Source organism: Dunckerocampus dactyliophorus, chromosome 7, assembly GCF_027744805.1.
Source record: "Dunckerocampus dactyliophorus isolate RoL2022-P2 chromosome 7, RoL_Ddac_1.1, whole genome shotgun sequence".
Lineage (NCBI taxonomy): Eukaryota > Metazoa > Chordata > Actinopteri > Syngnathiformes > Syngnathidae > Dunckerocampus > Dunckerocampus dactyliophorus.
In genome coordinates, this window is record NC_072825.1 from 13124046 (window position 1) to 13150252 (window position 26207).

Sequence of the window (26207 nt, forward strand, 5' to 3'; positions counted from 1 at the left end):
TGTAATGAGTTCAACTTTTATTAAGACATTTTGACAAGTTTGACTAAAAGGCAAGTTTTTCCATCAGGGTCGTCTGTATAAATATCATTCACTGTACAGCTTGCCATCTTTACTGCTTACGTTGTTATAGCCTTTGTCTTAACTACTTGGAAGTTGCCCCTAAAAATACAACATGAGTGGGGGAAATCTTCCGTTGTCCAAATAAATTTCAGTCAACTGCCAGCTCCAAACTTGAAAGGACACACAAAAAAACAAAACAAAAAAATATATAATTAAAGTTAAGCTTTAAAAAGGTCATAGCGCTAGTGTGTGGTCACCAACAGAATGACGGAAGGTATCTAGGACATGGTGATCTGCATGGATTCCAGCATCTCCTCCACTGCCTTTAAGGAACACTTGTTCTCCTTGGAACCACGGCCAGCCAGCTGCATGTCAGAAAAGTTGTGAGAGAACGACAATGGGACGGGGGAAAGAAGGGAGGGGGGGAAAAGAGTAAAATCAATACAATTCTCTCCACCAAAGAAAATAGTGAAGGAAGGGCTTTTCATACTAAAACAAAGCATATCTCTTGGAGAAAAATAAAAGTATCTATCGATCTTACACAATCGTGATGGTAAATGGTCTTTCACTTGTATAGCGCTTTTCCACCTCCAAGGCACTCTTTGACACTGCTAGCACATTTACCCATTTACCTGATGACGCAGCATCAGGAGCAACTGAGGGTTCAGTATCGACACGATCACGCGAGGACGGAGGATCAAACCCACAACCTTCAGGTTGGAAGACGACCACTCTACCACCTGAGCCATGCCGCCCAAGAGCGCACACACACAAACCACACACCTAGCACCAAAGCAGAAACATCCACCTTTAACCTTATTGGTAAAGAGGCACAAATGAGACACATCAGTTGATAAGCAAAGACGTAAAGCTAACTGTTGAAATTAACTGTTGCATAAGTGCTATTTTAGGTCTGTGCGTGTGAGCTCTTAGGCAGGATCAAAGCTCTTCCGTGACCTCAAGCACACAACACTGCTCTCTGATGGCCTTCACAGGAAATGTCGCCAGATTAGAATCCAAAAACAGACACATATGGACATATTGTAGAAGAGCACACTTTTCTCTACCCAATTAAACTTTGCAACAGACTGGGGCGTATCCTCAAAAAATATCAAATGATAATGTCGACATCCTTCACCTTGGGCCTTCCTTAACCTCAGGACAGAACAAAAGGGTCAGGCCAATTAAATGAAAAATGGCTACTATTATGAGTCACACACATCTTTCTGAATGACTGATCAGATGCAATTTTTGCTCATATTTTCAATCTATTTGGACACAACAGGTCATTAAACACATTGTTAGCTCATGAGCTCAAATGACAAAACTTTAAAAGGGTGCAAGAGTCATCATTAAATAACATTGACTGCAAAGTGGAGCTGAACTCATTTTATTGATATTGACCGAGTGGTGGTACCTCAAGAAGGTTAAGGCACAGTTAAGAGCAACTCCTAAGACAAATGATGGTTCTCGTACCGAATATATAGATAAAAACAGTCTGTCAACACCCTGTGTGACTTTCTAGGAAATCTTGATGAAAGTACCATGACCCAAAGTGGAACACAGCAGATTAATTCAAGATGGAGATTAAATGACAATTAAATTGTGTTCCTGAGCAAGAGAGCACAATCGGCCAGTCTTCCAAGGTGAGAGATGAGCCCCGAGAGACACGATACATTTGTCCGACGATGAACACACACATACACGAACACACACAGACGCTGTGTTCAAATAGGAACTGTTACGTACTGACATAATCATGCAAAAAGTTACCCAACCAAATAGGTTTAGAGCTACAAATGAAATTTTCTTCCGTTGCTACTTTTGTTGTTGTTGTTTTTTTTAATGTCAAACAAGACAGATCCACCGATGTGTGCTTTCAGATTGTGAAGGAGGCCACTTCACTCGATCTGTTGCCATTCACCTTTTTGAAAAAGAGTCTGTAGAGGATCTGATTACTCGCTAAATATATTAACAGTCCCTAAACTTATTCTCTAGCAGACCAGGTATGTTACGAAGTGCATATGAGCACGGGCGAACATTTATTTGTGCAGCAGATCTATTTGTGCCATGCCACCACAAATGAATGAACGTATGGGAAACACTCACAATTCCCATAGACGTCATTGACATGAATGCCTTAAAAATACTTAACTGCGCAGCGGAAAGTTTGTTTTCATATAGTCAGTCAAAGCAATTTTGAAGCATGGTTCGTAGTGAGACACACTTGGAGACGCTGAAGCCCAGAATGCATTTCATGCATGTATTAAGCGACTGCAGTAGAGACTAGGATGGAAAACTTTTAAAATAATAAGTATGATGGCAAAATATAGCGTTTAATAGCAGTCAACAACAGTGTGGCTTCCCCACTTGTCCTCGCTCCTTCTCCTCCTTGCTACAAGCGAGCGCCCATTATAATTTCCGCCCCCCTATGCCCATGTAACCGGCGCTTCCACAACTCTGCAGACAGCAACCTAAACCTGTCTCCTACACGATCCATCCAAACCTATTTCATCCACTCAGTAACAGCACATTTACTGTTGCAGCATTTGCTTTGAAGGATATGAAGCATCAAATGTATTGTAGACAGGAGTATTTTATTGTAGTTTAGAGGAGTCAATGATATTTTTCTATATGCTTGAGGAGCACCATAACTACAACAGACAAGGCAGATGTCATTTATACACAGTAGAGTCTGAGCTAGAGAAAGCTGGTACCAACTTGACCTGCTGACTTCTATCAGTAACAGTTATCCATTAACATGTAGCATTCTTTTCCTCTTTGAGAAACTCACATAGCCAAAGAGGCTGAAATGACCAAAATCGTTCCCTAGTGTTTCGGAAGCACATGGCGTTTAGCGTTTGGCTGAGACCGAGAGAGTTATTTCAGAAATCTGACTGTTTTGGTGCATATAAATATAGTGACTGTGACTCATCCAGCTGGATTTAGGGTGTGTAGCTATAATGATCATTGCATTTCATCGCCTTGCTGCCTAATGCGCTATTACCCCAGGTAGTCCCGTAGTCAATTATCTCTTCAGCCTGAGGCGTGACCACCACATTAACTTCTGCCCTGTTCAGCAGTCGGAGCAGACAAAACATCTATTGAGAGCATCTGATTATAGTATCATGACGCAGTTTGAGTTCATGGTCCGTGACAGAGGACCTCATCAGTAGCAGCAAACGATTTGGGAAAAATCATCTAATCCGCACCCAACATGTAATGAATGACCAAGATAATATTAAATACATTTGGCATAAAATGTCATTTTCTCACTTGTTGTAATGAACTGAGATTCTACAGTGCCCGCAAGGTCCCCCTGCTCAAGACGGCACCTACGATCCGAACATTGCATTTTATCATATTGCGAAATTATTGCAAATTAAATTACTTGAAAAGTCTGTTTAAAAGTAGAGATGCACAATATTTTTCTTACAAACTGATAACGATAACTTACTGCTTCTGAAGGCCGATAGAGATAATAGATTAGTTTTGATATCTATGATAAATTTAGATTTAACTGTAGTTTGTGTACACGTGGAGGTAAGAACGACTTATGTGACAACTACGGATGTCCCGATCCACATGTTTTGGCTTCCGATACGATTTTTTTTTTTTTTTTAATAGTCTTGCTGATCCAATCCAGACTTATTTTTTTGTTTTTTTTTTATAATAAGCTTTTGTTACAAATGTGAATTTGTGGAATTGAATATGGTTATGAAAATAGCTTTCCAAAGCATTAAAAATAATGAAACCCAAGTATTGCTGTATAAGTATTGCAAACCTCTGTGAGTCAGGTCCCTAATCCAATAAAAGATCAAATAAAAGTCCATCCTATAAAAGATAAAACTGGAAAAAATGGGCGTGCAAAATACTTTTAGGGTAGGACTAATAATTTGACATGATTATAGATTAATTTGTGGTGTGATTTAGATTATATTGCTTTTTTTTTTTAACTAACTCTATTAGGGCCCTATGAAATCCGTTTGAAGTTTTTAGCAAATTCTGTTTTTTCCATGTAAATTTTTTAGAATTCAGTTTTTTACCTTTTCCACTTATTTTACCAGCATAGAGTGTGTGCTATTTGGGTTAGTGAAAAATCCTTACATTTATTGATGCAATACAACATTGGCCCATTTTGTCCAGCAATTGAGAAAAGATGGAGCTGCTAACTGGTATGTCAGCCTCAGCACATATAGCTACAAAATCTTCAACAAACTGTAATGCACGTGCTCGTGATGGCGGAAGATGGAGTCACAGGTGCAATTCCAATCACATTATCAATGTAATTAATGTAATGCGTTTTCTTCTTCTTGCAGGTGGCGTATTACTGCACCTACCATGTTGGAGTGTGGCTCAGAGTTAGGAATGTGATACAGCAACCGGATTGGCCCGATCTCGTGGCCGAAGCCGATATTATCCGATCGTCACAAATACAGTGGATCGGCAGCCGATCCAGATCCTGAAGATCAGATCGGGGCATCCCTTGTGACAACTGTATCTGTAGGTTTGTCCTTACCAAATATCAAGACATCACTACTATTAAGAAAATCTAAAAAGCTGCTGCCTGGAAGTACAAACTGTATTAGCTAGTTTGAAGAGTTGCAGTAGGGGGGAGGGGCATGGCCAGGCTTCTTTAAATGCAGCCACAACAATCCACGTGTCTACAGGTCTTTAACGTGTCAACTGACCCCACCGCTAATTACTTTTTTCCTTTTAATAAATGGGCCCCAGCCAGCATGACCTCTTGCCGACGTCCACTCCCACTTGCACTCACCTGCCCACCTTCCCACCTCACACTGAGGTATGTCAATCACCAGGTACCGAAGTCTAATAAATGTGGACGACTGACACAAGCAACGCTTTAAAGAAGCCATCAATCAGTCAGCACGTACCCACAGCAGCCTGCAGCTGTCTAACAGAGGCCCACAGCATTGCTCCTTTTTAAAAGAGCACTGAAGTCATTTAATGGGAGGTAAGGAAGAAAAAAATAAAGAAGGCAACCTTACACCTTGTCATTTAAGTTGTCTGACACAGCCATGAAAAAACACACACATCCTAAATTACACATGTGGAGAAGGGATCGCAAGCACCTACTGTATAAATCCCAGCTGTGCAAGCCCAAATAAGGAAATGTAAACAAAACACATTGTGAACGAGAACACCTCTCAAATCGTGTTCCTTCAAGAAAATGCTGCAATTGCCCATGGTCAAAACATTGTTTTTTAAAAAATTAGTTTGTATTTCTCAAAAATATTGGAGTATTATATATCACGCTGTCAACTGTTTTTTGTACTTGCGGTTTCAAAAAGCCTCAGTCACATCAATTATTGAACAAATTCTGCTTTTAATTAAGAAGTCAAATTTAACATTTATCTCTCAGAACCAAAAAAGCTGAAGAAAACACTCTTCGAGCACATTGTTTCCTATTATTTATCACAACAGTGGGGCTATTCTATCATGTACAAATAAGATGCTTGTGAAACTGCAAGCATCCAAGCATACTTGGAGACACAAACTATTCTAATACTGTTCATCTGCAATCAACTACCCAGAAAACAATACAATTATGTTGTAGTGAGCCAACAAACTCCAACTAGAGGATGAAGTCAAATGTGCATACTTTGCAGAAAATAATCCCCCTGGATTATGTTCTCTCTACATACTTCACTTCCATGTATCCACTCATTTCAGTTCAAAGTCAGTGAGCACAACTTTGATCATGACTAAGTCGGCAAAAGTAAATGTATTGAGTTTTTTATTAATTAAATGCAAATTTGACTAATTTTTAAAAGCTGAGGGTATTGTATAAACATGCCTCATAAAAGCCAACAGCAACAAAAAACTCAAAATAATTTGAGTGATGGTGATGTTTTAACAACAACAAAACAATGTTTTCAGCGCCACACAGAACTGAAAATATCAATAGGACAAAAGCAATAGGATGAAGTGATTAACCATTCAAATACAATGAACACTTGTGATATCACTCACCTTATATGCTCTGTTTATTTGAGTGGCAGCCCAAGCAGCATACTTTATGTTGTCCTTCTTCACCTTGGCACTAACCTTTGGGCTTGCAGCAATGTGACTTGCAGACTAGATGAAAAAGCACAGGAAGATAATGTGTCGTTCTATTCAAACACGATCAAAGAGTAATACATGTGGAAGTAAGATATGCTGGGCAACAGTTATGTCCTTGCCCTCTATCTACCACACTTCAAATGAAACAGGGGGGAGCAAGCCTTGCCTGATGATACAAGCTTTAAATGTCTCTGGTTAAAAAAAAAAAAAAATCAACGAAGCAACGTGTGAAACACAGTCACACTACACTTGGCCTGATAAAGTATGTCCCCTCCTAACCACAGATACCATGCCTTTCCTATGTTCCTGCCATCATCTACTCGTCTGCAGTTTAAAGTCATCCCAACCAGAACGCTGAAACCTTAACTCCACACCTGTCAGTGTCCTTTTTTACACTTATTTTCTTTAAATGTCTGGATCTTTTAGTAAGCATTCCTCCATTCCTATTTCGTTATAACTCAAGAGTAACCACAGTTTAGATTATGTCAACCCAGACAGGTTATCCCTGCATGACAAAGTGCACTGTTATGGAGGGGAATCCCCACACTTGTAAATAACTTACCCGCAGCCCAACTGTGGTCAGTGCTGCCAGTTTGTCTGTGGAAATGTCTAGGTTGGTGAAAGCCGGTGAAAGTTCCCTGCACTTTCACTGACCTTTTTGCACCTGTCAAGATGTGGCACAAGACTTGCAGACAAAATACAACAGTATCAAATCCATCATCAGCTGAGAATTAAATACCACTTAAAATATTTACTGACTACAAGACTTAAGTGTTACCAGATGATGACGGAATCATGTAAGGTCTGCTCTATTGCCATGTAAATATAAATTAATGGAAACAAATGTTTCCATGTGATCCTACTTTTTCTCCTTTTATACTCGCTGCTTACCCTTCAGAGCAGTTTCAGAGGGTGAGCTGTTTTACGGTGTTTAGGTGATTGTATGAAAAATGCCAGTGCCGCAAAGAGGAAACATGAGCTCTCTGTGTTAGACCTGCTTCTCCTCTGCACCTTTAATGCCAAGCTCCCTGTCGTTTGTGTTCTTATGTCAGGTCTCACTTACAGATGATGCATTGCAACACAGTCTGGTTTTCAACAAATTAAATAAGAGTGCTGTTCAGCCAAGACTACAATCTAAGTGGCACCTGGTTGGATCATTTGCTTGGGACAAAATGCTGGCTAGATGTTCTGTGCTGCTGATCTTCCTTTCACTGTGTGAGTACTATATTTTTTAAGTCATTATCATAAAAATGGTCCCAGCAAAGGGGTATTATTACTTAAATAAAGAGCTCCAGTGGGGAAGACTTTCCACTGCCTGAGTTCACCACCTGAGTCAGCAATGATTTTAACCTGTCTGAGAGCCCCTCCTTCCCCCCTAAAAACACATGCACACACAACTGTACCTAGACTTGAACTTGCCACACTTAGTGGCTAGCCTCAACAATGACAAACTTTAGGACTAAAGAATGTATATTTGTGTTTCTTCTCTCTCGCTTTCTCTCCCCATTTCTCATCATGCAAAGCAATACTCACCATGTACAGACCAAACAATGCTCTCATGTTTCTGTTGTTCAGCCTGAGAGCCTGGGCAAAATACTTTCTTGACAGCTCCAAGTTTTCCAGCCCTCCCTGAGTGTACTTCACCTGTGTGAGGAACAATTAAACATAGCCCATAAGCTGTGTGTGTACGAGTAGTAAGTAATGACCGTATGACATCTGCATAAGCAATGACCCGAAATTAAGTGTGGGTGTCACTCTTATGTATTACTTCCTATGCAATGCTAGATGAAGTTTAGATGGATAACTACCTCAGCATACTGCTCACAATACAAGTGATTGTGAGGATTGGTCATCATCAGCTCCTCAAGACAAAATGCAGCTTTTCCATAGCTGTGAAAAGAAAAACAAAAAGAGTCAGAATTGATACAGCTGTGGGTATGTCATTTATTAGATTTGTGAGTTGTGAAATAGCGTAGTGAAGTGAAAACTGTGAGCAAGGTTATCTTTACACAGAAATGATCTATATTATATTGTTTAATTTACCAGTTACAAGCCAATCTAATGTGGTGATAGGCCAACAAGGGAGGCTCAGTCATGTCTGTGTGTGTTTTTAGTCTCTAATGTATAGTTATTTTCCTGAAGTCAGCATTACAGTCCCAGCTGAGACACCGTGCTGGTACTCAAATGACATCACTTCTCAGCAGACAGCTAAGTGATGATGTCACACTAATGCTGACTCCCTACCTTTAATAGATTTTTTCTTTCACTTGCCCTGGACAAGTGAAACTCATTAACTCACAATAAATCTTACATATAGAACAATAACCAAGAGCGGCATCTGTGTATAGACACCCCGTCTATTCACTAAAAACAATCACTCGGAAGGTACTTTCAAGTTAAAAATGGTCTCACGCTGACATTTTCCTTGATTGTTTCGTGCTTTCTTTTGAGACAATTTCTATTTAATTTGGACCGGGGGGGAAAAAAACAGTCATGATGTTTCCGTAGCTCTGTGTAATTGAGTGCTGATTTGACAGATAATGTACACATTATTGCACATCTAAGATATTAGGTGCCAATCTCTGAACCCAATATGTTGCTGGGTGCTGGTTGGCCTCAGATTTGTTTGGATTTCAAAAAAATGTTTCCCATAGAAAAAATTTAAACTAGAAATGTCCAACTCTCTAACAGTTTCGAGGTTATGCCGCCCAGCTTCAACTGCCACAACATGAAGAAGTCTATTTCAAGCCTCCCACAGCAAGTGGCTGAAAGAACAGAATAGGAGGGAAAGAAAGGTGGGGAAAGAGAATGAAAGAAATAAACAGGGGAGGGGGTTCCAAAGAGGAGGAGATCTGAGGGCTCAGAAAATTGGGGGCTGCTTACAATTACCACTTCCTCTCCATAAAGACTTTCAGATGTGCGCGTGCAGTGGCCCTGGCCTGCAACAGTGTTCCATTAGCTCCAACAAGAATCTTGAAACCGGGCCAGACCTCTTACCTCTTCACTTTTCTCTAAGCCATCTAACCTAACCATCTCCAAGCTACTCTCCATGGCTGCTCTGAAGTGCATGTGCTACCACAGGTAGAGCAAGTCCGTAGCCACTATAATATTTACTTTCTTTTGGAGGTTAGTAAAGTCATTAATACCATGCTGCCTCACTTTCATGCCCAAATTTTGACTGTTAATATCTTCAGATTGTGTTGCGTGTTTGAAACAAAAATTACTATCACTAATTTACTTGATAAACTTTTTATACTTTACAACCATGCTGATAATTACATTTATAACAATGTCTGATCCAACCCTGCTAATGTCACAAAACAAAAAAAGTGATTGGTCTATGTTTAAGTCCCACTGTGTTGCAGGAGGAGGCTTTATTTCTCCAGCCTTACATCTTCATTAGGCTCGTTTTTTTCTTGGGGGAAAAAAAGTGCACCACCCTCTCCTGAGAATTTCACAGCAAGTGCGCTCTCTTTCCGTCTGGAAAAAAGTGATGATGCTGATGCGGAAGAGGGGGAGGGGAAACATGAAGTTTTAACATGGCAATAAAGAAAACAATGAAAAAGAAATTGACACGCCTGGAGACAAGGAGCTGTGGGAGTGAATAGTGCGATATTAGAAGTGTTGGGATATGCTGGGAGATAATCCGATCACCCCTGGATTTCCTCTGGCTACTACAGCAATAAAGCCTCTCACACAAAAGCATGAAATATCCAATAAGTAGCCTCCTCACTGTTCTGCGCATTCCTGCTGCCACTGCCTTAACACCAGAGCAACCGAGACACTATAGAGCTAGCATGAGCGCACACAAGCAAATTTTAGATGCCACTTCAGTGTCTGTCTAGGCACTCACCTTGGTAACAAAGATGTCAGTAGAGGGGCAGAGCATCTTTCTGCTCTCATACATAGGGGATCCTATTACACTTCCCTTACGTGATAAACATGGACAGAGCTCGATTTAAACCCCTAGCTGAGAGGGGAATCGCAGTTTTTACAGAAATCGCTTTTATATCATAAAGACGCACGCACATCTGCCTGCCCAATTTGTGGGCTATTTTGAGTCTATTAATTTACTTAAATTATGCAAGTTAGGGATGATCAGATACACAGTACCTGCTACTTTTGCTGTTGTATAAGTGAGATACAATTGTATTATATTATAGTAGATATTAAATATATGATAAAATTTCTTTTCATTGGACAACACTGAAAAAATGACAGATACAATGGAAAGTAGTCAGCGTACAGCTTGTACCGGTATAGGTGTACATTTACTGTCCCCTCATAATAACTTACACAGCCATTAATGTCTTAACCCGCTGGCATCAAAAGTGAGTTCAACTCCAAATTGTCATGTATACTTGTTACTCTCTTGGGCGTCAAGAGTTCATTAGAGCTTCACAGGTTGCCTCTAGAGTCCACACCCCCAAATGCACCAGACTTCGCTACTTTCTGTTATGTCGAAAGTTATGTGGACAATGGCTTATGTCGCCACGATTCTGCTAATCCGGGTGGCGTATATCTTTTTGGTGAGAGGTGGGGACAGCTGAGTGGTTTGTGTTAAAGAGTAGGAAGGGTTTGACACCACAACTTAGGTCAGCTGCGGTTGACAGAATCCCTGATATTATCTTGCTTTTGCTTGTTACATAATGAGATTCAATTGTGAAATTGTAACACATTGAAAGTAATTATTAAAAATCTGTTTTGCATTAATAATGAAAATGCACTTACTCATGTTCATTTATGTATAGTTCTGACAACTCATGCCATGCTTCTTGGTCCCCAACAAACCTGTTGACACAAAATGATCCCTTTATTATACACGTTATATTTATTATACACAAGTTCATCAAGCATATAACTACCTATGTTTACATGAACAGATGCATTAAAATATTAAGGAAAATAGGACAATACTACACATTGTCATGCAAACTGTAGTTAACCTAATCTGAATAGGGCCATGTCCCAACATGCACAAGCTTTATTAATAACAGATATATACACACACTGATGTTAAAAGGAGACCAGTTTGCCCATGTACAAATCACTGCATTGCTGCATTCTCCATAAATGTAAAAAATATTTGTATACAGAAAGTATTTAGTAAGAATCAAAAACATAATCAAAACATGGTATTTAGTTACATTCTAAACGTATATGGTATACATATATTATAAGTGTCTTCCAATTCTTTATAAAGTAAGAAGTTGTTTTCAGGCATTGTGTAAGGTGGGTTAAAATCTGTTTTACTTTCGGTTTTTGCCATAGATTATTATGCTGTTTGTTTTTATATATTACTGATCTCTAATGTTTGTCGTTAAATTGCTTTATAAATGAAGTTTTACGGCAATTAAAATAAAAGCTGTGCAAATGGAGATACGGATACGTACTGCTCTAAATACTCATTGAGCTCCCGGATGGCTTCAGTGCTCTTCCCCTGGGCCTTCAGTATAGAGATTTTGCGTTTTCTTGCAGCCTGAAGAGTAGACAGCAAACACAATTTGGGAAGTGAACTGAAGTGAAGTGTGTGTCTGAAGGGGTGAGAAAAAGAGTAACTGATTGTATACCGCATGTTTACATTACACGTCCCCTTTCTTTGTACAGCAACTTTCAATATTTACAGAATTATAAATTAAAGCGAAAAACAAAATCAGCAATTCGGTGCATTACAACAACAGACATGAAGATAAATGGGAAAAGCCACAAACAACAGATTAACGTTGTAAAATTTATTTATTCCATTACCAGAGCATTTTAAATGAAGAAGCCAGCCAAGACATTAGAGGAGATAGTGGCAATGTCCAATAAATGAGCTCACAGGCCAAGATAAAGTGGTGAGTCATCCCAGAATCATTTGGGAAAACTGCATACTCTCCTAAACCCCAATGCCTGCCTTCCTACTGGCACTGCATGCATCTAGGATTTCACCAGCCCAACTTATATTAGCTGAAAACTGCTTTTCGCTTCATTTTCATGTTGAAACCTTAAGGTGGATTAGGTTCTCAATCAAGTATTACTTCCACTGCTCTGACTTTCCATGTTGTACTCCCCTTATTCTCCTCCTCATGGTAAGGGAGTGAAAACGTTAACAAGACGCTGCTGCTCCATTAGAACAGCACTGCGTCGCCACAGCTTTATTTATGGACTGGCACTTGATTGAGTGGGGCTTCCTCTCCTGCACTCATTGGCAAAGCCATTGGGAGAAATCTATGAGTCATGTCAAGGGGGCTGTAAATTTAGGCCTCTTTCTGACATGTCAACAAAAGGAATCCACTTTTCCATCAAGATGGGACAGGGACCTGCAGGGGGGGCACTGCAGTCTCCACTCATCCCACAACAGAGCAGCAATATTTTAGGGCATATGTACATAACATTAGGGCATATATAATAAATGCAATAACGTTCTTTTAAGTTTTTAAAGCTACCAAACCTGTAACATGCATGCCAGGCCAGTAGTTGGCAATGACACATTGCATACATGCACACTGACTGCTTGTCCTCCAGTGTGAAACACACTATACAAAACATGTGAATGGGGGCTTTCATAAGTAATGCAACTGTGCCAGACATGGTAACAATGTAATAAATCTACATGTTGGAAGAGAAGTGCTATAAGAACACAAAACTAGAATAATGTTCGGGTGAACACTCAACGTGCCTACACACATGCACATCTGCTATTTTCAAAGTGTCTCCTGCTGCTATATAAATGGGCAGCCAAAAACATGACACTTTTCATTGCAAAACTGATCCCATTATTACTGACCCGGTCTATGAGAACAAGCATAAAACATTGTGCCCATATCATAACATATCTTTGCACCAATGTCAATGGAAACTATTACATTATCAAATGAAATTACACTATGTACATTTCAAATTTGGAAAGACTGTGGAATTTATACTTATTTCAGAATAAATGGCATGCAGGTGCAATTTGGCACAATGCTAAATTGTATACGTGTGATCCTGGTATCATGACAGCCTTTTTTCCTTCCAAGATAAAGAACCACTTGGGTTTGAAAGGAAGACATATAAGTTGGAAGCTGAAAAAGCAGCAGTTTATTGAATGAAATTAAATGAAAGGCAATTTCAAACCACTTCCCTGTCTCCTCTATTTAAATTAATTTTGAAAACTAGCAGTGGGACCGCTGTTGTCATTTTTTAATTAGTGCTCTGTGGAGACCTAAGGTTTGAGGAGTGGATGACTTATTATCCAGGTTGGCTATATGATCGGCAACAACCTGCCTTGACTATTACTGCTATGTCTACAAGGGTGGAACGCCGAGTATCTATTTTTGTGGTGTAAAAAAAGTGATGAAAATGCATCAAATAAAAAGCTAGATGAATGAAGGATTGGTATACAACACAAAGGCTGAAGCCATCATAATATGTACTCGAAGAAAGGTAAATTATTTTGAGCAAAAATATATCTACCTTTGTAGACAATTGAGGTTTAAGCAAAGCAATGAGTTTTAAACATTTTTGGACACCACCATGGCAAAAAGGAAAAGAAAAAAAACTTCTGCAATTTTTGTTGATTCCACAATTTTGGTTAATGGGTACCACATCTACTCCACAGCCTGTAATTACAACAGCTTAGTTTCCAATCTCTGCTGGCATGCTTTGCAAGTCTTCCTTGCGGTCACCAATTTTCCAATTTCTAAAAAGGCCTATTCCCTGCTGATTCTTGAACATGCAGGAAAAAATGCGTGAGATACCCCTTGCCTTAAGACAGTTGACTCAATGGTGAGGCTAATCACTGCCCCACCCTCAGTCACTACACCCTGTCACATGGGACAAGGATGATAGGAAAAAGGTTTACAGTGAACACCCCACAAAAGAGAGAACCAATGTTTTGTTCCATTCCCAATGGCTTGACAGAGCAACCGCCTATGCACAAGTGTCAAGGAAGAACTGACAAGACCGCTTCAGTGTTTCCCCCCATGGCTACATTAGGGGAGGCGTGGAAAAGGTACTGTTGTACCTTTTGTAAAATAGGGTTGTTAGCAGCGAAAGTTATGGGTCAGTAATGTTATTTGCAGCTCAAGGTCATAATGTTATGAGATATGCTGAGGCTTCAAGGCTTGCTTCATTTAAGGAAGTAGCCCGAAATGATGAGCGTCACTGGTCGGCTGTACCACATGACCGCCTCAGGAAGTGGTTTGCAGATTTGGCAGGCATTGCAAAATTGAAAGCGTCTGCAAAAGGCAATGGACGTCTCCTGTCATCTCACATTTTGTGGATTTCGGTTTATTACACGTGTCGTGTGTGCTATGCACCCACCTCATCTCTGCCTCGTGAAAGGATATTTTCAAAGGCAGGTGAAATACTTAAAAAAAAAAAAAAAAAAAAAAAAAAAAAAACTCCCGAAGCCAGGCACTGTAAAAAAAAAAAAAAAAAAAAAAAAAAAAAAAAAAAAAAAACTACTTCTAAATAAAAAAATTGATTTTGATTATTTCTTAGGGGAAAAATGTATTCGGTTAACGTTTGTTTCGGTTTGAGTTGGACCTTCAGGAACAAATTAATGACTCTAACCAAGGTTCCACTGTATATGGGAGGGTATACTGTAGTGTTTACCAAAAGTTATTTAACAATGCCTTGAACCAAGGCTTGATTTTCATAATGAACTGAAATGTTATATGCCTGACCGATTTCTCCTTTGCCGCTTTGAAACACTGTCACGTGACCACCTTGTACTGGCGTCCATTATTACATACAAAAAACATTTGACTGTTCTATGGTCATGAGTCTGAATAATCTAACTGCACCTAAAGATTTACAAAGTGTTGCTGATTTTTCATGTGGATTCCTGAAGAATGTGTTTGATTTTGATGGCTCCTCGAATGTCTCTCTTACTCATTTGGTTTGATTTTTCAGTTTAACTATGACTTCATCACTTACACCTCCAACGTTCAGAAAATCACCTTCAAAAGTTCAAAGCTCTTCTTACATCTTCCAACAAACACATTCTACTAAATAAAACCACAAATATCACTTTATTCACCAAAACCTCTCCCTCAAACTCATTTAAATTTAGTTTTGTGGGCAATTGGAAGAACCGAGCAGTGAGGAGGAAAGGGGTGACACATCAACATTTATGGCTCAAATGTTCATAGCATTCAGGGTACAACACAAAAGTAAATAAAACAAAAAAAGTTATCTGCTTTACCGTATTTGTGGGGTCTTCTAGAAGAATGGCATCATAGTGCTTGTTGGCCTCATCGTACCTTAGGAAAAAGACAAAATATTTTGTTTTTACACAATTCTTTTTTCAATGTTGTAAAATAAGGTGGTGGAGAAATCCAACGGAGCTCGAGATAATCAAGTTTCTGTATACAGAATGGGAGGTTTCTATGATTACAGTAAGGCTATACAGTAATCAGTGGTGATCTTAAGGGCGAAATAAACACTCATGTAAATGTAGTTTGCTGGTCATACAGCCAACCTTGTGCGAGTCTGTATCATTTCACAATGAGTCATGAAATCCATGGCAAACAAAGCTCTATGTTTTGAATATTCAGTGTGTTTGATTGTATCCACTTTGAGTCACCTTTAAACAAGATCAGATTGCTGCTTTGACATGTGCTTAGATGTGCAGCCAAGTTGTTAAGTTGTCTGTGTCTTGAACTATGCATAATACCACAACACAAGCAACCTTGAGCACCCAATACTGGTGGCTTGAGCCAACATAATTATGTTTAAAGGCCAATTTTATAAGCTAAAAACATCAAAATTGTACAGTAACCGAAACTAGAAAGATAAGCAGTCATGTGCTCTTCACTTGTCATATTTAGGTACACAAGGGTCATTTTAAAACATTTTTCTCTCACAGTTTAACCTGAATTTTAGCTGTCAAAAGGCAAGGTCTAGTCAGTAAACTGACTGTGTCCCACCCAACACACTACAACAGACAGAAGCAACTCTGGTTTCCATTAGCGCTGTACCACCACACTTCCAGCACTGCTGCCTCTCTCACACTCACTTTATTGCTCAGCCACACTTTGGAAAATTTTAGATGCACAAGGCAGAAAGCCACTGTGATTTGGAAAGGTCGAGGGGTATTTGGGAAGCACTGTTTGAAGCTGTCCTCAAGTCTACTTAGCTTTGTCTATTACATATGAGCTTCCGCTGTGCAGCCTACTTAATTTGAGAGCTAAATGTTACTCCATATACTTGTAAATAAAACAAATCATTGTGGGAAGAGAAAACACTTGTGACGAGTGATGTAAACATTTACAGGGCCAAGACACTCGCTTGACCAAAACCGGACAGGAAAGAAAGTTACGAAATCAGCTACTGAGGGACCCCAACAAAAACAGTGGGATATTACCACTTCCTTCCCGGGAATCCCTTACACAGACTCAAGGGCTATATAGGGCAACCCAACGTCAAAGCTTTTTCTGCATTACCCAATTCTGTAAATGAATGCTGGGTATTCCAACATAAACACACCCAACTCCCAACTCTTTTTGGACATGCACACACTCAGGACTATTGTTTGACATATAATCTGGAAATTGCTTCTCATTTTGAGCCTCCTTAAGTACAATTCACAAAAGTGATGCTATTTTTGCCCCATCTTCTTTCCCCAAATTTGGTGTCCTGTGCTTACCTTTCCAAAGCTTCCAGCCTCATGCCCGATAATCGCTTCACTCTGTGGCTATCTGGAAACTGCTTCCTCAGTTCCTGTAGACAGGTCTGCAAGGATGTGGCCAGATGAGAGACACCAATTATATTTGGCAGCATCTACTATTTTATGCTCCATTCACCCACTTTATCCCTCTCTCTCACACACACACACACACACACACACACAACAAAAAGAAGGAAAAGGAAAGGAAAAGGCCTATTTTGCTTTCATCAGAAGCTGTATAACTTCTGTATAACCAAATACATCTTTGCATTTTTTTTTACCCTGTTGCCCACTTAATGAATTTTTCCTGCTGTCCGCAGTAACTGTTTGCTTAAATCTGTTAGTTACTCTAAAATAAAAAAATCTTAAGTTTTTTGGGTTTTTTTTTTTTTAAGGAGGTTCAAGGCCTGGTGGTGCCATCACATAGCTGAAAAGTGGCCCTAAAATGTAATATACATAAATAGCCACAAAACAAAAAGCCGATTTGTATTTCATTCACGAATAATATTGTTCAAAAAGAAATGTGCATTAACTGCTGACTTGAAACAGTTCATGTTAGGAGTCTCTGGAAACATGGTTGGCGGGAGGGAGTTCCACAACCTAACTGTTCTTGGGATGTAGGAAGAAAGATGACACTGGGTGTTGGACTTGGGAATATTGACTACCTAGGGGTGACTACTTGCAGAAGATCGAGTTATGTGTGCATTTTTTGTTTAATCAGGTAGGATTCAAGCTATTTCAATGGATGGTTTCATGAAGTTTTTCATGTCTGTGAAAAGTGCAAAGGGATGCAACTTTCCACCTATGTTCAAGTGGAAGAATTCGTGCTGTGAGTGGTTCCTTGATTTTAGTAATCCGAGGGCTGTCCTCTGCAGCCTAATAGTGTAAGTGCTGTGCTGCCTGCTCCACTCCAAATAGCAGAAGCGTACTACATAAGTGGTCGTATGTACAGTATGTCTTGTAGATGGTGATTTGTGCTCAGAGAGGGAGGAGGTTTTTTCGTACGTCCCAGGATGTATAATCTCTTAGCAGTTTTCTTAACAACTACTTTGATACAAGGAGTCCATGTTAAGGTGATGGTAATGATGATCTCGAGGACAGTAATGCTTTTTGCTGGAATCAGCTTAATTTTCATAAGGGTGATTCTGCTCTCGTTTCCTGCTAATGATCATCTCTTCAGTTTTGCTGGCATTGAAAGTGATGCACCAGTCAGAAGCGCATTTTTCAATGCCATCAAAGTCTCCCTGCAAGCTTTATACAGATACAGTATGTCTCTGAGCTTTGGGTTTTTAATGGTCACATGAAGAGATGACTTGTCTGCAAACTGGTGGAGGTCGTTTTCTAAGTGTGAAGCCAGGTCATCAATATACATCAGGAAAAGTAACGTGCCAAGTACACTCCCTTGTTGCACGCCAGCAAATAGAGGTGATGCTGAAGAAGCAAATCCATCTAGAACAACATGCTGTTGTCTATTAGCTAAGAAAGATGAAATCCAGCAATGTAGGTCTCCTTGAATGCCAAATGACGTCAGTTTTGACAGAAGGCCACAGTGCCACACACGATCGAAAGCTTTCTTTACATCTAATGCGAGAACGCAAATTTCTTGTTGTGAGTCGAGAACATTATTCCACCACTGAGTGATGTAAGAAAGCATATCAATTGTAGATCTCTTCTCACAGAATCCATACTGAGTCTCGCAAAGAAGCTGTTGTTTGTCTGGATGTTTTCGTGTATGATCACAAATGAGGCCTTCCGTGACTTTGGAAATTATGGGCAGCAGAGATATGGGCCTGTAGTTTGAAGGATCTTGTTTGTTTCCTTTTTTGGTACGGCAATCATATGGGCAGATTTCCAGTCTGAAAAAACGGTCTTTGTGTCAAAAGAAATCTAGAACATCTTGTCAGGTTTTGGAGCAAGCCCGGTTCACATTTTTTAAATACTGTTGCTCTGATCTCATCTGGACCATTGGCCTTAGAAGTGTCAAGGGAACGTAGTTTACTGAGAACATTTTTGGGCCAGAATTTCAAGGTACCGAGAGATTCACTAGTTTTTAGTGGTAAACTCAAGGGACACTTGCCACTGTCATCAAGATGAGCATGAGCAGCAAAAGGTGTTGTTCAGCAGCTTGTCCTCGTCTTTCGCCTCGCTGAGAGATTGACCATCACTTATTAGTTAACAGCAGAGGATTTATTACTGTCGGTAACAGATTTATTGACAAGTTTCCGCCACTGCTTGTTGTTTGCATATTTGAATTTATACTCTAACTACTGTGAGAACTGGGTACGAACACGTCATATGGTACACGTTGGCATTCCAAGTTTCACTTCATGTACAAGATCCAAGATCCTTTGTGTGATCCTTCTGCCACTTTTTATAGGCCTTCAGCTTTTTTTTGAACTACTACATGGCACTCATCATTGAACCAGGATTTGTCAGAGTACCGATGCATAGTTGTTTTTGAAGGTATAAAGAAGTCCATGGCATTGCGGATGTTATTCTTCATACAGGTCCATGCTGCATTGGCACTTTGCCCTTTTGAGAAAGCAGTCCACTCAGCATCAGCCAGGTATGAAGGCAATCCACCCCAGTTGGCTCGCAGTTCCAAACTTTGAGCTTGCTAACTTTGCTCAAGGATAGAAGCGTGTAGTTATCCACAAAGTATCCAACACAGTGGTCAGATGAACCAAGACAAGCGCAGACAGTGATAACATGGTTGCCCGGAGAAGTGGTGAAGAAGAGGTACAGTTTGGAGCCGTTTCCATCTTTCCCTAATCTGGTAGGGTCATTTACAAGTTGGTGGAGGTTATCGGGTAAAGCAAACTCTTGTGCATATTCCCCATGAATATCAGTTTTTTTGGTTCCAAACCAAACTTCATCGTGGGCATTCAAATCCCCAAGTACAATGACTTCTAACTTTGGGTGGTGTTCTTGGATAATATCAATGTTGTAAAAATATAACATATACAGAATCAGCATCTGATGGTTGTCTGCAGACGCAGAATAAGAATACCAGGCGGCCTTGAAGATGCAGTTTCAGGCTAATCATTTCATGCTGTGGATGCTCAAGTGCTCATTCTTGCGGCAGTGAAGGCATCACTGTAGATCACACAAGATGAGATGGCTTGGGCAGTCAACCTAAACCAAATACAACCAGGGACCGAAGCCACTCGCTCCTGTGACGGAAACAGGGTTTCCCCCTTTACAGCCCATACGGATGCAAGCTAGGGTTGTCATCCCCATAGGGAGCCTGGCCGGCTAAATTTAGCCTTTTCTATTAGGTCTGTTTTTTGTCACTCTTACTTCAAAAAGGTCAGATTCCATCTTTCATTATACTGATAGATGTTGATGACATGGTGACCTGGTTTTCTAGACTTGTCTTCAGCTGGAATGGATGTGAGGTTGAGTGCCAATGGAACCCTTCTACCCCTTGTCTTTAAAGCAGCCCACCCACATGCTGTTTGTGATAGAAAACTAAAAACGTATGGTTGCAGACTACCATAGTGTATCTCATCAGGCATCCGCCTATTGTGGTGTTATTGATACGGTATGAAAAAATGTGAAACATATAGAATTAATTCAATAAATTAAATTAATTAATTTAAACTGATTTGGGTTTTTTGGAACATACCGTGGGAGAAATAAGTTGATCCTCGGTTGATTTTGTAACATTCTATATTTTTAGGCTAAGTTTATTTTAAAACTTATAAAGTGAACGGACAACTTCAGAATATCAACAAAAACATCGGAAAAAACATTAAATAAAAAGGTTCTAAATCAATTTTTATATGACTGATTTAAGTAAGAATTTGATTCTTACCAACCAACAAGAACACCATTTCCTCTGTCAAAAATTGAGTTCGACACATTCTGCTTTGGGGCTTTTTCTCTGCTAAGAGTACAGGAAGATTTCACTACATTGAAGGGCTGAAGAATGATGGCATGTAGCGTAGCATCTTAAATGAAACCCCCCCCCGCCGTCAACTAAAATTAACAGGTAACAGATGGGTCTTGCACCATGACAATGACCCACAACATATGATCTAGGCAACAAAAGGAGTGGCACAAGAAGAAGCATATTAAGATCCTGGAGTGGCCTAACCAGTCTCCGGACCTTAATCCCATTGCAAATCTGTGGAGAGAGCTGAAACTTTTGAGTTGCTATGCGACAGAGTCAAAACCTTCAGGCTTTGGAGAGTATTTGTAAAGAAGGGTGGTTCAAAATTCCTCCTGAGATGCTTGTAGCCCCGGTGACCAACTACAAGAAACATCTGACCTCTGTGCTCGCCAACAAGGGTTTCTACACCAAGTACAAATTAACTCAAACTTCAAGAAAGTTAATTTTTAATATTGAGTAATTTTTAAACCATATAATATAACACGATGAAAGTGGAACATATGTATTCAAAATAAAATAACTGAATTCTTTCTAAATAAATAAAATGCAGTTCTCAATGCAGTCTACTGTGGCTAATCCTGCAACTCAAGACGCAATACAATATATATTTTCTGAATAAAATAAAATACAATATATATTTTCTGAATAAAATAAAAATTAAAAAACACAAAGCAAAATTGAAATAAATACAATTAAGTGGCCCAAGAAGTTCACAACATAAACATATTTTTTTTTTAACTCGTAATGTTACGTTATTATTTCATAGTGGTAGGTCACACTTTTCCAAAAACTTCAGTTTCTGGGTCATGTGATTGTTGTTAGCAACTGAAACGTTAAGTAGTTGTTGCTTGTTGTTCAGTGGAGTAACTCTTTCTACAACTTTTCCTCAACTCCGGTCTCCTTCTCAATCACCTCTCCACATTCGGTGACCCTCCACGTGAGTAATATGTCAACTGACAACTGCGACAACAGTGCCAACAAAAGGAATGATTACATCCATACTAATTGGAAATTAGCCATTTCATTAACCATGGTCTTTTTTTTTTTGGCAGATTTTACCTGTACTCATGTGCTACAGCCTTTTATTCTGACCCTAAACTAATCATTTTTTCCAAACGATAAAGTAATAATTGTATTTACACATTTGGCAAAGATGCTACTACAAGTGAAAATGGCTGTAAGAGCAAGAATGATTACTTTTGAGGCTCTTCTTGGGTGTGGAAGGAAGCGCCATAAAAACTTACCAAAGCCAAGTCGTCCCGACTGCAGTCCAATGCAGCAATCATCACCTGCTCATAAATTATCCATACTGGGCAGGAGAGAGACAGACAAGAGATGCTGTGTTAACACGCTTTCCACTGCCCTGCTTGATACAACATTACATGAAATGCGACATGTTGAACTCTAGAATTCCCATAAAAACACAAGACTTCTTAACCCAAATGCTGCACATAATTGAACTCACGCAACCTTCCATGACGTAAAACCAAACGCTCCAAAGTATTTTTGAAATAAACTTTCCACATTGGGCAGCACATTTGAGCATGTGGTTAGTACGTCTGTCTTAAAGTTAAAGGTGGTGGGTTGGAATCTCGGCTCTGACCTTACTGTGAGGAGTTTGCATGCTCTCCCAGTATTTGCATTGGTTTTTTCTGGGTACTTTCCAGGCCTTCAATGCTGCCTCATTCTGTTGCTGCTTGTCTGTAGATTGTGAAGCCTTCACTTTTGTATTCAGGAGGCAAAAAGCAGCATGCTGTTTAGTATGGCTGGATTGCACGTGATGTGAAATCTGGCTATAGTCCTCGCCAGCTGGGGGTGGGGGGCACCGAATCATACTCCTAGCTAGAAGTCATGTAAGGTCAGAGAGAAAATATTGCATATATATGGCTGCATCTAATGGAGTCTGTACACGCTACCGTTTGCAGTGACCAACAATAAGCAAAATGTTTACTAAACCCAAAGTTGAAATATCATGAAAATAGCAAATGCAGAAAGAATTGCCTCACAAAAGAAAACTGTTGAGAAAACTTGAGAAAACTTTCCGCGTTGGTCGTCTGTGTTCATGCGCTTCCTTTATTCATTCTGTTTAAAACCGAAATATTCCCACACTGGGGCTGTTGGCTGTGGCATTCGCCTCAGGAACCATTGCTTCTGCGCCTTCATTCATGTTAGCCTATGCTGTCTCACGAGGCTAACCGCTAACCCTCTGCAGCCACTCACTAGTAGCCCTGCCTCCACAAAGAGGTTGAATGAGATGAGGGCTCACTCTCTCTGTTCATTCCACTATGGAACTAATGCGCACAGACAGATGCAGAGTGAATGAACCCTCTTGTCACCCAGCCTGTGTGGCACAGAGAGAGGAGCAGATGAAACACACACGCATACGTGCACATGTCAATTTATCAAGGACGTTTTTTTATCGTTCGATTCATCGATTTATCAATTATTGTGATAGGCCTTGTTATTTAAAACAAATGAATTATTCAATTAACACCCTCTTGGAAAAACAGTGCAGCAAAACAATGGAGGGCACACACAAGAATGTATTAATGCAGCCTGACTTGGTGTAAAAACAGAGAGACATGTTAGAAGTAGGGGTGCACCATTACAATCTTCTGGAAAACCACCGATCCTTAAAAAGCCTGACCTGCCGATTCCGAGTTTGGCCGATACAGATTATTTTTAAATAAGTGACAGAATATACCTTCAAAGTTCCAATCTTATTTTCTTGACAAACATTGAACAATACCAGTGAAACAATACATACTTGTTTTAACTGGCCTTGAGGTAGTTCTTTCAAATATGAATGAAAAGTTTATAAATTTGCTGTCCGAACTACGTAATCATATCAGTTCCTTTAGGCTTTTATTTTTCACATTTTACAAACAAACCAAATTGTTTGTAAAATGTGGTTACAGGTTACACTGCAGACATGATTTATCAAAAATAAAGTGCACAGCGACCGAAATTGGCTGGTCATCCAATGCCATGAACTCCCAAATTTTTCTCATAGAAGTGTAAGCTTCTGTTTGTGACATCCTTATTTTGTTACCCCAAGTAAACAGGATGTGGCAAGCCATAAGTGTGTTGTGTGTGTTGTGAAGGTCTCTTGATGGCTGCTAAAGAGAACCCCTGTGTCTCCTGCAGCCGTGGCCCCCGTCCTTTATTTATACCAAACTTCAACGATATCAGCGGGCATCCTGAAACCCACATTTACAGTAGCTTTGCTGTTTTCACTGATCATAAGTTCTAACAGCGAGCCGCTGCCTGGCTCTTTGCTCCAGCTAGCTTTAGCTCTAGGCCCGGTTGCTAGCTGTCAGTCTGGCAGAGCAAAAGGGGACAGTGACAGTAAGGAAATCGGCACAATAGGTCGATGCATGCTTAGTTAGACGCATTATTTTCACCTGCCATTCATAATGCCTGACGTGGAAGATAAACTTTCGGAGCCGTTTGATTGCCTTGTTTTTAACCATTGTTTTCATGTTTTCATGCAACACACCATGTACACTCAGCTGGAAAGCAATTAACTTCAACGACATGCACCCTTATTCGCTTTAATCTGCCAAACATTGTATAATATACTGAGTGTGGAATGGATGCGGTTACAGTTATTGTATGACCCACATCGGCTCAACGGAAGTGATGTGATCTGCCTCTAGGTCAGGTGGTTGCAACTCAGCAATTCCTCCTATTTCAAATGAGTCTCGACTTGAGTTGCTTAGAATGCAACTGTCGCATGGGAAATTGGTACGCCGCTGTACTGAACCGAAGGCAATGTATCGAAAAATGTATTCAAGCACCATTACACCCCTACCAAATATATAATTATCAGATTGCATAAAAGTCAGCTAGTGTGTTATGGACCTGATGTGGCAACAACAGCCGTGTTACCTACTGTATGTGTAACAGAGGCTGGTTACGGTCCTAAAAATGCAAACACATTCAGTTTAATTTACCACACAAGTTCCACAAGTACAATTTCCAAACTACTCGCTACACCATGAGTGTCCAAAGCGCGGCCTGGAAGCCATTTGCGGCCTGCAGCTCATTTTTTATTGTACAAATAAATGTTTTTAATTTTGTAAAAAGGCTTTAAAAATGTGTCACACACATCTTTAAAGCCTTTTTACAAAATGTAAAAATACTTATATCACATATATCACAGTGGCCCCCACGGAATTGCATTTCTCTATGTTAACAATACAGTTTACAAACAGTTAACAACACAACAAACTATACAAGTCTATCTCAGTTGGCATCTAGCTTACAATTTCTGATGCACAATTACTTAAGAAATGCACTTACTGTCGTCCCCCAGTTTTGATGAATGTTCGCTGATGAGTTCCCCACCAACATCCACTATTTGCTCACTGTTTCTGCAGTTTTCGTCTCTCCATTTTCGAAGCTTGTCTCTCATCTCTATGGACGTAAGTAGTCAGTCGTTCAGCAATAAAGCGACAAGAATTAGCAGCATCTATCAGTAAACATTGCACGGATTTGGACAGCTGGAGGCATGCACGATTGCAATAAAGACTGATCTAATAAAAGGAAGTGCATGTGCGTGAATGGAATTCATTGCTAACTTGTAGACGGGGGGAACACATCCGGTTCCAATGACTGCATTTATTTGCGTTATGAATACCGTTTAAGCATTTTACTAACGCAAAAACTTCACATATTCTTAGCAAAGACATTACCACTCAACTTTTGACGCAATGTTAATTTAATATTTGCAGGGTAAACCATCACTACTATGCGGCTAAGGGCTAACGATAGCAATAGCAGTCGCTAAAAAACTAGGGTAACATGACTGAAAACGGTAAGTTGCACCCATCAGAACCCGATGTATCCCCTTACATACTCACTCATACTCACAATATAATACTATAGCTAGCAACCTTAATGTGCTATCGCTATAATCTCGAATAAGCAACCATAAGCATCACAACACTTAATGCTAGCCGTGCTGTTACGAGCGGCTAACTTCTTCCCACATTGTCACTTTAAATCATAAAACAAACGACAGTCTTGTACTATTTTACAACAGCGTACTGTAATAAACATCTAACCACTGACCATCAAATAATACTTCAGAAACAACTATCATTTGCCTTACCTTCCCAGCCGACATCGTACATTTCTGACACAGACGCCATCTTTTCTTTATGACAACAGACTTGGATAGGCGTGCCAGTGCTGGTGGGCGTGACCGGATGTAAAAATATTCAGATATAGTTTACTTATCGAAAAAGTGTGCTTCTTTTGTGTGTTTTATACAAGATGTAGTACTTATATAATTATATTATGCATTTTCATGTTATTTAATGTTAAGTTAGCAGGAGTTATTTGCAGGACGATTTAATTTATAACTTTTTTACTTATAGAGAAAGAGAGTGAATCTCTATGTGGAGTTTGCATGTTCTCCCCGTGCGTGCTGTTGTACTCCGGTTTCCTCCCACATTCCAGAAACATGTATGTTAGGTTAATTGGCGACTCTAAATTGTCCATAGGTATGAATATGAGTGTGAA

At 39.7% G+C, this 26207-nt stretch overlaps 1 protein-coding gene across 2 annotated transcripts; it reads right to left on the minus strand.

The window, feature by feature from the left end:
• On the minus strand, positions 1-25930 carry emc2 (ER membrane protein complex subunit 2). Of its 2 annotated transcripts, XM_054781987.1 has the most exons (12): positions 25795-25930; positions 24984-25097; positions 21923-21987; positions 16763-16848; positions 15320-15377; positions 11538-11623; positions 10876-10935; positions 7953-8034; positions 7678-7788; positions 6055-6159; positions 322-425; positions 1-230 (listed from the first exon to the last, which is right to left on the minus strand). In XM_054781987.1, the coding sequence occupies exons 1-11, from the start codon at positions 25832-25834 to the stop codon at positions 339-341; spliced, it is 894 nt and encodes a 297-aa protein (XP_054637962.1). In that variant the 5' UTR covers positions 25835-25930; the 3' UTR covers positions 1-230; positions 322-338. The 2 variants fall into 2 exon arrangements, with proteins under 2 accessions (XP_054637962.1, XP_054637961.1); XM_054781986.1 differs by having other exon boundaries at positions 1-425.
• Positions 25931-26207: the final 277 nt, after the last annotated feature.